The sequence below is a fragment of the Amblyomma maculatum genome, chromosome 7 (assembly GCF_055883805.1).
Source record: "Amblyomma maculatum isolate TAMU_Amacu chromosome 7, ASM5588380v1, whole genome shotgun sequence".
NCBI lineage: Eukaryota > Metazoa > Arthropoda > Arachnida > Ixodida > Ixodidae > Amblyomma > Amblyomma maculatum.
Window position 1 is genome coordinate 21,940,443 of NC_139350.1, and position 12,395 is coordinate 21,952,837.

At 45.8% G+C, this 12,395-nt stretch overlaps 1 protein-coding gene across 2 annotated transcripts in view; it reads right to left on the reverse strand.

Moving 5' to 3' along the window:
* Nucleotides 1-9,699, reverse strand: part of LOC146182800 (uncharacterized) — a 106,578-nt gene extending 96,879 nt beyond the window's left edge. Inside the window, exons 1-2 of one of the 2 annotated variants that reach the window (XM_084608925.1) lie at nt 8,334-9,699; nt 4,090-4,299 (exon numbers count right to left, since the gene is read on the reverse strand). In XM_084608925.1, the coding sequence (XP_084465051.1) occupies nt 4,090-4,183 (94 nt within the window). In that variant the 5' untranslated portion in view covers nt 4,184-4,299; nt 8,334-9,699. The remainder of the gene's footprint in view (nt 1-4,089; nt 4,300-8,333) is intronic. The other variant, XM_084608926.1, reaches the window with a different exon arrangement.
* Between the last annotated feature and the right edge of the window lie 2,696 nt (nt 9,700-12,395).

A 12,395-nucleotide genomic window follows, 5' to 3' on the forward strand; every position in this document is an offset into this window, starting at 1 on the left:
ATATCTGAATTATTGTTTTAGATTGGTTAACTATACCATCATTCTAGTTATTAAATTTTTGTTTCTACATTACTAACATTATGTAATTTCTCTGCTTTTAAGCCACCAATCTTCCAGTCGTTTTTTGCTAGCTTCCACCGCCGATTTATTCACCCGGCCACTGGCATCTCTAAACTCCAGAGCTTCAGGAACAGTTACTGCGCCTGCATGAACTTCCGGGTGTATACCATTACATTCGAGTATAATATGGTCAATTGTTTCACTGGAGTTATCACACACACCACATGCGTCATCTCCATTGTTAAATTTCTTTTTGTATCTGCGTGTTCTAAGGCACCCTGATCTAGCTTCAAAAAGCAGAGCACTTCCTCTTGAGTTATCAAAACAAACTTCCTTCCTGATCTGCCTTTTCCACTTTTGGTATAATTCTACACTCAGTTTCTTTTCCACCGAATTTCTCCAATTTTCACCTTCTTTGTTTTTCACCTGTTGCTTAATGCTCTTCATTTCTCCGTCCTTGTGACTAGCATACTTACTAGTTAGTTTCCTAGTTCTTTTCCTCCATTGTGAGTCAACGATCTTTAAGTACAGGTATTTAAATACTTTAGCTACCCATCTGTTACCGTCCAATTTCATCAGGCATTCCTCATATAATATTTTACTCTGAGCTTTCCGTACTTCGAAAGATGCACAGCCCATATCTCTCTGTACCGCCTCGTTTGTGGTTTTGCCGTGGGCACCTAGTGCTAATCGTCCAACGGCTCTCTGATTTATTTCTAATGTCGACTGTACCTGTGATTTTAGGCACAAAACCGCATTACCGAAAGTCTGGGCACCATAATTCCAAATACCCCTCAAAACCTCATACCCATTGTATCCCCACAATGCCCCATGCTTCATTATCCCGGCATTCCTTCGTCCTTTGGCCTTAAGTGATTGCTCGTGCTTTCCAATGTATGCCAATCCTTCGTTTACCCATACCCCCAGATATTTGTATTCTGCTACTCTGGGTATTTCATGGCCTTGTACTTTAAGACCCTTAACACTTGAGCCGTTGAAAATCACCAGACCCGACTTAACTGCGGTAAAACTGAAGCCTAGAGCGTCACCTTTGTCTCCGCAGTACTTAACTAGAGTTTGCAATTCTTCCAGACTCTCATCTAGCAGCGCAATATCGTCTGCATACATCAAACCGGGGAGGCGCTGCTCTACCGCCTTTCCACCTATTCTATATGACAGGTTAAAACCTAGGTTACTGTCTTGTATCCTCCGTTGCAGGTTTATCATATAAAGCATGAACAGCAGCGGTGATAGAGGACAGCCTTGTCTTAATTACTTTGCATACTTTGACATCTTCCGTACCTCTTATCCCTTCCCATGTAATTTCTACTGTGTTATCCCGGTATATTTCCTGTAGGAACTATATTATCTCATAACCGATACCTCCGTCTTTTAATATGTTCCACAGGAGCTCCCTGTTTACGTTGTCGCACACCCCGTTTATGTCCAGGAAGGCCAAATACAAAGGTCTATTTTCCACTCTAGATATTTCGATGCATTGGGTAAGCACGAACAGGCAATCATCTAAGCGCCTACCATTTCTAAAGCTGTTCTGAAGTTCTGCGAGTATCTTGTTACTTTCTACCCTTGACTGCACCGCTAATTTCACCTTGGGAGGAAGCGGGAGTGCCATCTGCTGGTATCGGCGAAAAAAATCTCAACGCGCCGCCTTCCCTCGACCCACCAACTAGTTTCAAGGGGATATCCTTTCTTGGCTCATCACTAAAGTGATTGTCCGCCAAACGCGGAACAAGAAGACAGATCGAAAGCCAATCGATCACAATCAACATAACAAAAGACAAAATAACGAATATAGCCATGATTACTTAGCCATAATGTCTTAATGAGGAATGTTTCAAGTGAGACTGACCAATCGCCAATCCAACTTTAACCGCATAGCAAGCCAACTTTGGCTGAAGTGTGTAAACATTGGGTAATCAACATCCAAAAGCCGTACAAAGAAAAAATGAAATAAAATAAAAAGTAAACACAAACATGGCACTACAAAAAATAAAACGAAAAATAGAGAATAGACAAATAAGAAGGCTTTCGTTTCATTGCTTAAGCTGTCTTAAGTGGCCCCTAGAATTTTTTCGAGATGCATATACCGGACTTCAACTTTCAGAATAAATCGTGATTTTGCGCATTCACCCTTTATCATGGCACAGAAATATCAACTAGTCGGCGCACGCGAGCCATTAACATAGGAATGCACTGTCCGGCAGCATCTGGACCGTCTTTTCTTCCGTGCGCTCATGCCGCGCGCAAATTATCTCGCTACTGGATCAAATGCGTTCATAAAACTGTCACAATTACGTCTATTGGCGCAAAATTTTGCGGGAAGGTTAATTCAGCCAAAAGAAATGAATTCATTCGAAATGTAAATTGGGTTGATATATGTGGCGTGGTAATCGTACCAGCGTCTTCGGAATGAGGAGTGGACTTTCTACTTATTGGTCACGAAGACTGGTTGATTCAAGCTGAATAAAGGTCCGCCGAGGGAACGCGCTATGGTGAACGGGAGGGAGCCGAGTAACGCAGTAAAGCTCAACGCTAAAAGGCAGAGATTACGCGTCCCTTCAAATGCAAACATTAAACGTCCCCATGTTTTTATTCAATCTTTAGTTTTGCACATATGTCTCAACTGCACGTTGCAATGACTACACCAAAGCTGACGTCCTGTCCCCTCGTATTTGTCGCACAAAAATCGCACTATTTGGAAAGGAAATAAAAACGCTTGCGCCGATACAACGAGAAAAGGCGAGGATTTTAAATAGACATGCAATAACGCTGCGTCATTTCTGCGGTCTAGTCGTTGCTAACAAGTTATGTAACATAAATTGCGTGTAAATGTCTCTTTAGTCACAGTCTATCACGTGGCCCCTTGCAACTCGATGATAGCAAAACGTTGAACCACATGCACGTATTCCAGCAGCGGGTATAATTAACCTGAGCTTAACAGGGTTTAGTGTTCAAATTTTTACTGATGAATTTGCGGAGCTGCATACTCCAGGTCACGTGGTTGGTTAGTTATATGGTTCAAAGCAACTTTGGCTATGATGCACCAGACAATAGTTAGTTATACAGAGCTTTTTTTCCGCATAAGCCGCTGCGGCTATCAAGCGCCAAACACAAGGTTAGATGGCCGGTCTTATGTTAGACGATACCTACATCTCATTTCAAACATTCGCTTTTTTGAGGAACGTGAAAAGAGAAATCGACGAGTGCTTCGTCGCCTAAAAGACACCAGGTCGCGTGGATACCGGAGGTGCATTAAGAGGTACCGATAGCTATATTGTTCCGGTCCGATCCAAAGGTAAGGTTTACGCAAGCGTATTTGTAGCGTTGATCAGCAGCCGCACCGAACAACGCTTCCTGAGGTATGCAGCGAAGACTCAAATCAAATCTTCCATGCAGCAGTTAAATAACAAGACTGGGGTAAAAAGGCGTTTTCGCGCGAATAAGTACTAGGAGAGCAACGCTGCACGACGCTTGCTTCATTACGGGATAGAGGCCGGCTGTAGATTCTCGACGCTTACATTACGATCGGCTCTTTGGGATTTCCCGTAATTCTCTCTGTACCTATACGCACCTGTCCTTGTAACACCCATGCTACACGGGCACTTTAATGGTCGTTAAGGAAAACGTCAGGTGGTCTTAACGGCCGTTAGGCAGAGTTACACGGCAGCGCGAGTGCCGTTAGAAGTACAACGGCGATTGACACCAACGGAGCTTGCCGATCTCCGTCGCCGTTTTCGTCGTGAAATAGACAAGATGGCAACGTGTCTCCGCTTCAGATGAGCGCTTTGCTGGACAGCGTCACGTACGCATTTACTTATCAGCTTGTGGCAGGATCCCCGAACTGCGCAGAAACACACTGCGCCCGTGTACGCAATAATGACGACGCTGTTCAACCTGCTCGACAGACCGAACATGGAAAGTGTGAGCGCAGCCAAAACCGTTCCATTCCCGTTACGGCGTTCAACTGAACTGCCGTTGAAAACGCCCGTGTAACAGGGGTGCACTCACCGACAGCCGCAGCAGTGGCCAAGGGGTCGTCGCAGCTGGCCCCGCCACCCAGAGACATCACAGGCGATCGACGAGAGTTGAATAACCCATCCATTCTAAAGCACTGATCAGTACTTGAGTGCGCGGTGAGACGCGGCCACGGCGTCCAACTGTTTGGTCTGCGGCACAGTTTCGCGTATTTGGCGAGGAGGAGGGAAGCGATAACGTCGTCTGCACGAAGAAAAAGAAAAGTGTGGATAAAAAAAAAGAAAACGAAAGCCAGATAAGACGAGGGTTTCCTCGGTTGCTCTTTTCGGAAACCTTGGGGATTATTTATTTATTTATTTATTTATTCAAATACCTCACGGGCTCCGATTGGAGTATTATGTGAGGGGGGGGGGGGGGTTACATAACTGGGGTGCGAAACAGAAGCATGTAGGAGATGGTTATTTTAACATCGTTATGTTCAAAACGTTAACATTATACAATGGCAAACACAAGAAAAGATAACAAAATTTGAAAAGCACACTATAGAACACACTTCAGTAACAGCACACTTCAGAACAAAATGTTGCTTATTTTTTCTTTGAAAATAACATAATCTGAAATGTGAACAATGTTATCAGGAAGACTATTCCAATAAATGATGGCACGGGGCAGGGCTGATGAGTTGAATGCAGTGGTTCTTCCCGAAAGGCGTTTAAAACTGAGGTGATTATGCAATCGGTGAGATGTGCGGGCCGGTTTTGTGAGAGGTAGTGTGAAGGAATGATGGCTATAAACAATTTTATGGAAGAGACAGATAAGTGCTATTGTTCTGCGAGATTCTAAGGATGGAAGGGATAACGACGCCTTAATGTTAGTTATACTGGAATGTCGGCAATAGTTGCGAGAAATGAAACGAGCGGCACGATTTTGTACGCGCTCTAGGGAATGAATTAAGTAATGTTGGTGGGGTGACCAAATGGAAGATGCGTATTCCAGTTGTGGGCGAACAAATGTTTGATATGCCAACTGCCGCGTGGAAGAAGGTGCACCTCTGAGGTTACGTTTTAAATAACCCAATGTACGGTTAGCTTTGGCAGTAATTTTTTCTATGTGGGTCTTCCATGAGAGATTTGGTAAAAAGTGCACGCCAAGGTACTTGTATGAGGACGCAAAGGTGACTGGACTGTGATTAAGCAAGTAAGTGAAACGGTGAATAGTCTGTTTACAGCTAAATGTCATTAATTGGCATTTATCAGTGTTAAGGGACATTTGCCATGATGCGCACCAGTTATTAATGCGGTGTAGATCTTCTTGAAGGACGATGTGGTCATTAGCAGAGCGGATTTTGCGATAAATGACGCAATCGTCAGCAAACTGATTCTTAACGGTAAGTCATTGATGAAAATCAGAAACAGTAAAGGGCCTATTACACTACCTTGCGGTACGCCTGATGTTACATCAATTAAAGTGGACGAATTGTTATCAACAGAAGTGAATTGTTTACGAAATGATAAAAAGTTTCTTATCCAAGAAATTGTTAATGAATCAAGGTGCAAGGATGAGAGTTTCGCGATTAAACGACAGTGTGGAACGCGGTCGAAGGCTTTAGCATAGTCGAGGAATATGCAGTCGATTTGAAGATTTTCGTCCATACCGTGAAGCAGCTCATTAGTAAACTCGAGTAGTTGTGTCTCACATGATAACCCTTTTCTGAACCCGTGTTGTTGTGAATAAAAGAAACCGTTGCCTTCTAAATGTAGTGCCGTGTTAGATGCAATGATGTGCTCGAGAAGTTTGCAAGATATACATGTCAGCGATATTGGGCGATAGTTAGCAACATTAGTTCGGTCACCAGATTTGAAAATTGGAATAACTTTTCCAATTTTCCACTCAAATGGTATCTCTCCTGTTGAAAGGGATTGGCGAAATATATGAGTGAGTATGACGCTGGAATGAGCCACGGTATGTTTCAAAATTTTTGAATTAATCCCATCAACACCACATGAAGTACTTACTTTTAGATTGTTAATCAATGTCGCAACACCATCAACAGTAATGTCTATTGGGCTCATGTAATCATAGTCATATTCAGGTGCCGATGGAATATTGGAATAGTCTTCCTTCGTGAACATATTGGCAAAAAAGTTATTGAAGGTCTGAGGGCGTTCATCTGGAGCAATGGGATCTCCAGCCTCATTTATCAATGTAAAATCTGAAGAAGTTTCGGAAGGTGATAATGTTTTCCAAAATTTTTTTGGATTGTTCTTAAGGAGGGATGGCAAATCGTGAGCCATGAACTTATGCTTAGCTTTCCGTATGGCCAAGCAGTATTCTTTATCGGCATTTTTATGTTTTTCCCGTGATTCGGGTGTTCTCAGCCGTTGAGCTGTTTTGAAAAGTCGTTTTTTTTTGTTCATCAGCGTACGAAGATTCTTGTGGTACCACGGCTTAGATGAGTTAGCACGGAAACATATGCGGGGTATATAGGTGTCCATTAACTGCGTGAGTTTATCTTTGAACTGACGCCAGTTTTCGTTAACAGATTGATTAGGAAGGAATTGCAGAAAGGAATCGCAGAAGGTTTGCAGGCCGAGGTTAATGGCATCGTAGTTCGCTCTGTTATAGTCGAAGATGTATTTCTGAGGTTGGTTGCGTGGGCGGGATGGCATTTTTATAGTGAAATGGAGCAGTTTGTGATCACTGAAACCTTCCGTGAGGTAGATTGGGCTAACATTGTCTGGAGCCGATGTGAAAACAAGGTCCAAAATGTTAAGGCCGCGCGTAGGTTTAGAAACAAGTTGAGTTAAAGAAAAGTCTAATGTTAGTTCAACGAAATTAACCGGGTCCTGTGCCGATGCAGTTAAGGTATTCCAGTTGATATTCGGGTAATTGAAATCACCGAATAAATAAATGTCGGCCTTTGGGAAGTTGCTTCTAATATCTGAGAGGTTAGCATACAGATTTGCTACGAAAGTTTCTGAGCTATCTGGTGGTCGGTAGCATATACCAAGAAGGGACTTAAGAGATGAGGACGTGATGCAAACCCATAAAATTTCTAGAGGGGACGAAATGTTTACACGAAAGGAAGGAATGTGATTTTTTATGGCGATCATCACGCCACCACCCCTTTTATTAGTTCTGTCATTCCGGTAAATAACAAAATCGGGTGAATCGGGTAAGACTTCGTCGTCAGTTATATCCGAGTGCAGCCACGTTTCTGTTAAAGTTATGATGTCAGGCTTATTATCTTCTAGATACGAGTAGAGTTCGGTGCGCTTTGGGAGGATGCTACGTATGTTAGTAAATGATATGGAAAGCGAAGGGATGACGCCGTATGAAGGCTCTGGATGATAGTCTGCCTTGTGTGCAACCGCTCTTCGTTTTTGTTATTGGGTGCATTGTTTGACGGTGTCGGAAGCAGCGTCGTACATATACACATGATTGTTGATGCGCAGTTTATCAACTCTAAGTTTAAATGACCCGCCCTCCGATTTTGCGAAATCTAACAGTTTTTTCCTAGCCAGGCGCGTTGGGAAAGAAAAATCTTCGCGAACAACATACTGCGTGTCTTTAAACTTGTAGCCTTTGTCTATGATATGCTGTTTGTCCTTGTAGTGCGCGAACTTGACGATTATCGGTCTACTTTTCTCTGGTTGGTATCGACCAAGCCGATGAGCCCTTTCAATTTGTGTTGGCTCAAGTGTGCAGCCAAGGTGTTCCGCACACAGTTCCAACACCTTGGTTTCTGAGCTGGACCATGTTTCGGACTGGTCGTCAGGTATACCAAAGAAAAGCAGGTTAGAGCGGCGAAGTCTGTTTTCTGTGTCGTCACATCGAGAGGTAATTATCTTTAATTGCTCGGTTAAATTTGAGGGACCTATTGTAGACAGTTCTGTGGATGGCATTGAAATGTTTGATTTCATTTCTGCCATTTCGACCTCGACTGTACGAATTCTGGCAGAAAGCTGTTTTAGCTCAACGTCCACTGATGCTTGCCACTGTTTTAGGGCTCGTAGGTCATTCCTGATATCATCCTGGCCAGATTCAATTCTCTGGACTGTCGCAAGTACAGTTGCGAGAACGCTTTCTTGATCGGTGCCAGGCGGACCGGGGTTTGACTCTACGTCTCCAGAAAGCGCTAAGAGAATGCCGGTAATACAGAGTGCCATTCTAGTCCCACAAACAGTGAGAACATTCAGCCAGTGTCTGGGGCACGACACCACGAGCAAAAAACGATTCGAGGTTTTAGCAGATAAAGAGTCATCATTGTAACTGACCTGGAAGAACACGAACGGTGAGTGCCTCATGGTGAAAGCGATGTCGTGCCCCAAGAAAGCGCTGTCCGGTTGCAGATTATATCCCGCGCTTCCAACGCTGATAGCGGGGTGGGCGGATGTACATGACTGTAGTTGCCGGCCGAACTTGGCAATATCGTCCAGAAACGGCGGTTTCGTCCAGCTGTCGGGTCTGGTCACGTCGGGCAGCGTCCAAAGTTGCAAAGGATCCGCAGTCGGTGCATTCCAAGGGTATTGAAGAACCAGGAAAACCTGGAAGAACACGAACGGTGAGTGCCTCATGGTGAAAGCGATGTCGTGCCCCAAGAAAGCGCTGTCCGGTTGCAGATTATATCCCGCGCTTCCAACGCTGATAGCGGGGTGGGCGGATGTACATGACTGTAGTTGCCGGCCGAACTTAGCAATATCGTCCAGAAACGGCGGTTTCGTCCAGCTGTCGGGTCTGGTCACGTCGGGCAGCGTCCAAAGTTGCAAAGGATCCGCAGTCGGTGCATTCCAAGGGTATTGAAGAACCAGGAAAACCTGGAAGAACACGAACGGTGAGTGCCTCATGGTGAAAGCGATGTCGTGCCCCAAGAAAGCGCTGTCCGGTTGCAGATTATATCCCGCGCTTCCAACGCTGATAGCGGGGTGGGCGGATGTACATGACTGTAGTTGCCGGCCGAACTTGGCAATATCGTCCAGACACGGCGGTTTCGTCCAGCTGTCGGGTCTGGTCACGTCGGGCAGCGTCCAAAGTTGCAAAGGATCCGCAGTCGGTGCATTCCAAGGGTATTGAAGAACCAGGAAAACCTGGAAGAACACGAACGGTGAGTGCCTCATGGTGAAAGCGATGTCGTGCCCCAAGAAAGCGCTGTCCGGTTGCAGATTATATCCCGCGCTTCCAACGCTGATAGCGGGGTGGGCGGATGTACATGACTGTAGTTGCCGGCCGAACTTGGCAATATCGTCCAGACACGGCGGTTTCGTCCAGCTGTCGGGTCTGGTCACGTCGGGCAGCGTCCAAAGTTGCAAAGGATCCGCAGTCGGTGCATTCCAAGGGTATTGAAGAACCAGGAAAACCTGGAAGAACACGAACGGTGAGTGCCTCATGGTGAAAGCGATGTCGTGCCCCAAGAAAGCGCTGTCCGGTTGCAGATTATATCCCGCGCTTCCAACGCTGATAGCGGGGTGGGCGGATGTACATGACTGTAGTTGCCGGCCGAACTTGGCAATATCGTCCAGACACGGCGGTTTCGTCCAGCTGTCGGGTCTGGTCACGTCGGGCAGCGTCCAAAGTTGCAAAGGATCCGCAGTCGGTGCATTCCAAGGGTATTGAAGAACCAGGAAAACCTGGAAGAACACGAACGGTGAGTGCCTCATGGTGAAAGCGATGTCGTGCCCCCTGTTATCCAACACTGATAAAGCAGCTAGTTGCTACCGCGTCTGCAGAAGAAAGACCACGTAGTCAGTGCGCCGACCTAATGGCGCCAAAATTCACGCATAATTTAATTCGATGGAATACCTTGACCTCGAGAGCACTGTTTACAGCGGCAGCTCCCTTGTGTCCCGCCGGCAATTAGGTCACGCTTTCAGTGCATCCATGATTGCCGATGTGATAATTCCAGTTGTTCCAGATTCTATTATAGACCGTTTTACCGAGAGCAAGCAGAAAAGGAGGAAAATACTCTCTAACGAGAGTCCTTGCGCCGGCCCATTGTCGCCAGTACCGAGTGGGCTGTGCATTCGCACGCTTCATGCATAGCAGAACGGTCTTGCACCTCGGTATATTCTCGTTTGAGAGACTACTTTTATTAGCGCCCCTTTTAGTGATAATGTCATCGGGACAGCAATGCGTGATCGTGGACTGCACAATCAAAGAAATTGCAAGATGATTGCCGAGAGCGTATGCGGAAAGCATGCAACGACAGTCCGAGTGCGGCTGTGATATGTTTGCGCTCCACCGCTTTCCAATCCACCCTGATTTAATTCGCCAATGAACGTTTTTGTAAGCCAGACAGACTTAGTACCAATGACGGACTCACGGATATGATTCCCATTTTACTTCATCCGCTGTAGTAAACATGCACGCCGGGAAGGTCGTGTGCGCGTGCGTGCGTGCGCGGCCTCCCGCAAGATGGCCGCGCCAACGATACGGTGGATCTCTTCACTTGTTCTTCACTTAAACAATAAGCCGAGAGTAAATTAAAAAAAAACTTTCTTGTGGATCTCTACCTATACCGTGCTGTGGATAACTGCAATACAAACAAGTTTCTCAACATAGTCAGCTGCCGCTGGTGCGGCGTGCGGCTCATCATCTGCACGCTGTCTCCCCTGCTAAGGCGTCACCGAAATCTACATCTTTCTTTTATTGATACGATGTGATCGGTAGGAGTTCCCCGAAAGACCATTTACTCTAGCGCTGAGCAATTACAAAGCGCCGTTGGTCTGTACACTCCAGTCGGATATGCATGCCTCCGATGCGAAACAATTTAGGCTTAGCGACGAGTAGGGAATAGCGCTCGGCGAAAGTGCTGTCGTCCGCCAGCCTGCGGGCGGCGCCGCTTTCGTAAGCCTTGCTGTATGTGCTGTGAATTTGTCGTCTTCGTTTATGGTGCAGCTGAGAGCGCACGTTTTTCGAAGTTTTGCTCAACAATACGTCGTGCAAATGATGCTGCTACGACGGGGATACGATGTTGCTGCGCCGCCGGACGTAAACCAAGGGCATACAAACGCCGACGGATGGTACTTGAGACACTACTTCTTTTATGTGACGTTCTTAAACTACGGTTTAACTTGAAAGTATACATTGCTGAAGCAGAACGGCTCGATCATATGCTTTTCGCACTCGGTCGCCGGCGCACCGCAGACACGCATGCAATCGCCAAGCTCGGTACACGATAGCAGTGGTTAGCGGCGTACCCGCGGTGAACGCTGCCCGTGCCTTTAATGCGAAATGAAAGCAGCGCAACATCGAATATAAATATGCACTGTCGAGAGGTAATACACGACATGAAATGGGTCGCACTTTACGTTAAATCAATGCGGCGACGACTGGAAAGCATCTTTCGTTGTATCTGTATATTCCACTTTCGGTAGCTGCCCGTACGATTCGCTGTGTGTTTGTGTGTACAGTTACTATTGCGATTATAAAACATAATTGAAAATACATGTACTTACCATGAAAGATACAGCAGATACATCCTCACAGTTATCTCTGACGAGTTCGGCCTGTGGAAGCGGAGCGCAGTCCTTCGCAGTCGCCCTGGCCGCTGCTGTTTCCGACAGCTGCCGTCATGATTAAAACGGATGGTATACGGTTTGCTGGCGCGCTCAAAAAAAACACAAAATAGCACCAAGCTGTCGGAATAGCTTTCACGAGCACCGCGAAACAGCACTTTTACACTGCCCCATCGCAGCATCAACACGCACAGCACAGCCCAAGAAGGCGTCAAGGGGACTTTCCCAGTTTGGCTCATACGTGGAGCCACCATCAATCTAAGATGGCTGCGCTCTGGCATCGAAACTAAAATGGTCTATAGAAGCAAACTGAGGTGCGGTTAATGTTTTTACAGTTGAAAAAAGCGGAAAGCACTAGTATTCACATGCTTTCTAAAAAAATTAATAGCATAAAATTTGCAGTTTATTCGTGGGCGCAAATCAAACAGAAAACATTTCACACGTCTTTACCAGCTAGATATTTTCATGAAACGAATGTCACGCTGCGGTGTCACTGTGAAATAGTCAAGAAGGATCGGCTACGCATGGAGACATTTCGTGGCTCCTTTACTAGGTTTTATCGGCGCGTCCAAATGCCTGGTTCATAATTTTCCTGTGGGAAGCGTGGCCGTTCTCGCGCCATTAAGCTCGCACACCTGTACCTCGTTGTAACCAAAGATCAATTAAAATGTAAGCCCCTTTTTTTCTAGGCGTTTTGCGCTTTCGCAGTGAAGCCTGTTTATTATAAATCTTGTGCTTCATACACTAGCCATCGAAACGGCGTTAGACGAGAGCCATTGAGGTAGTAGGAGCCCGCGGGCAAGAAACAAATAAATCTTTGAGGTA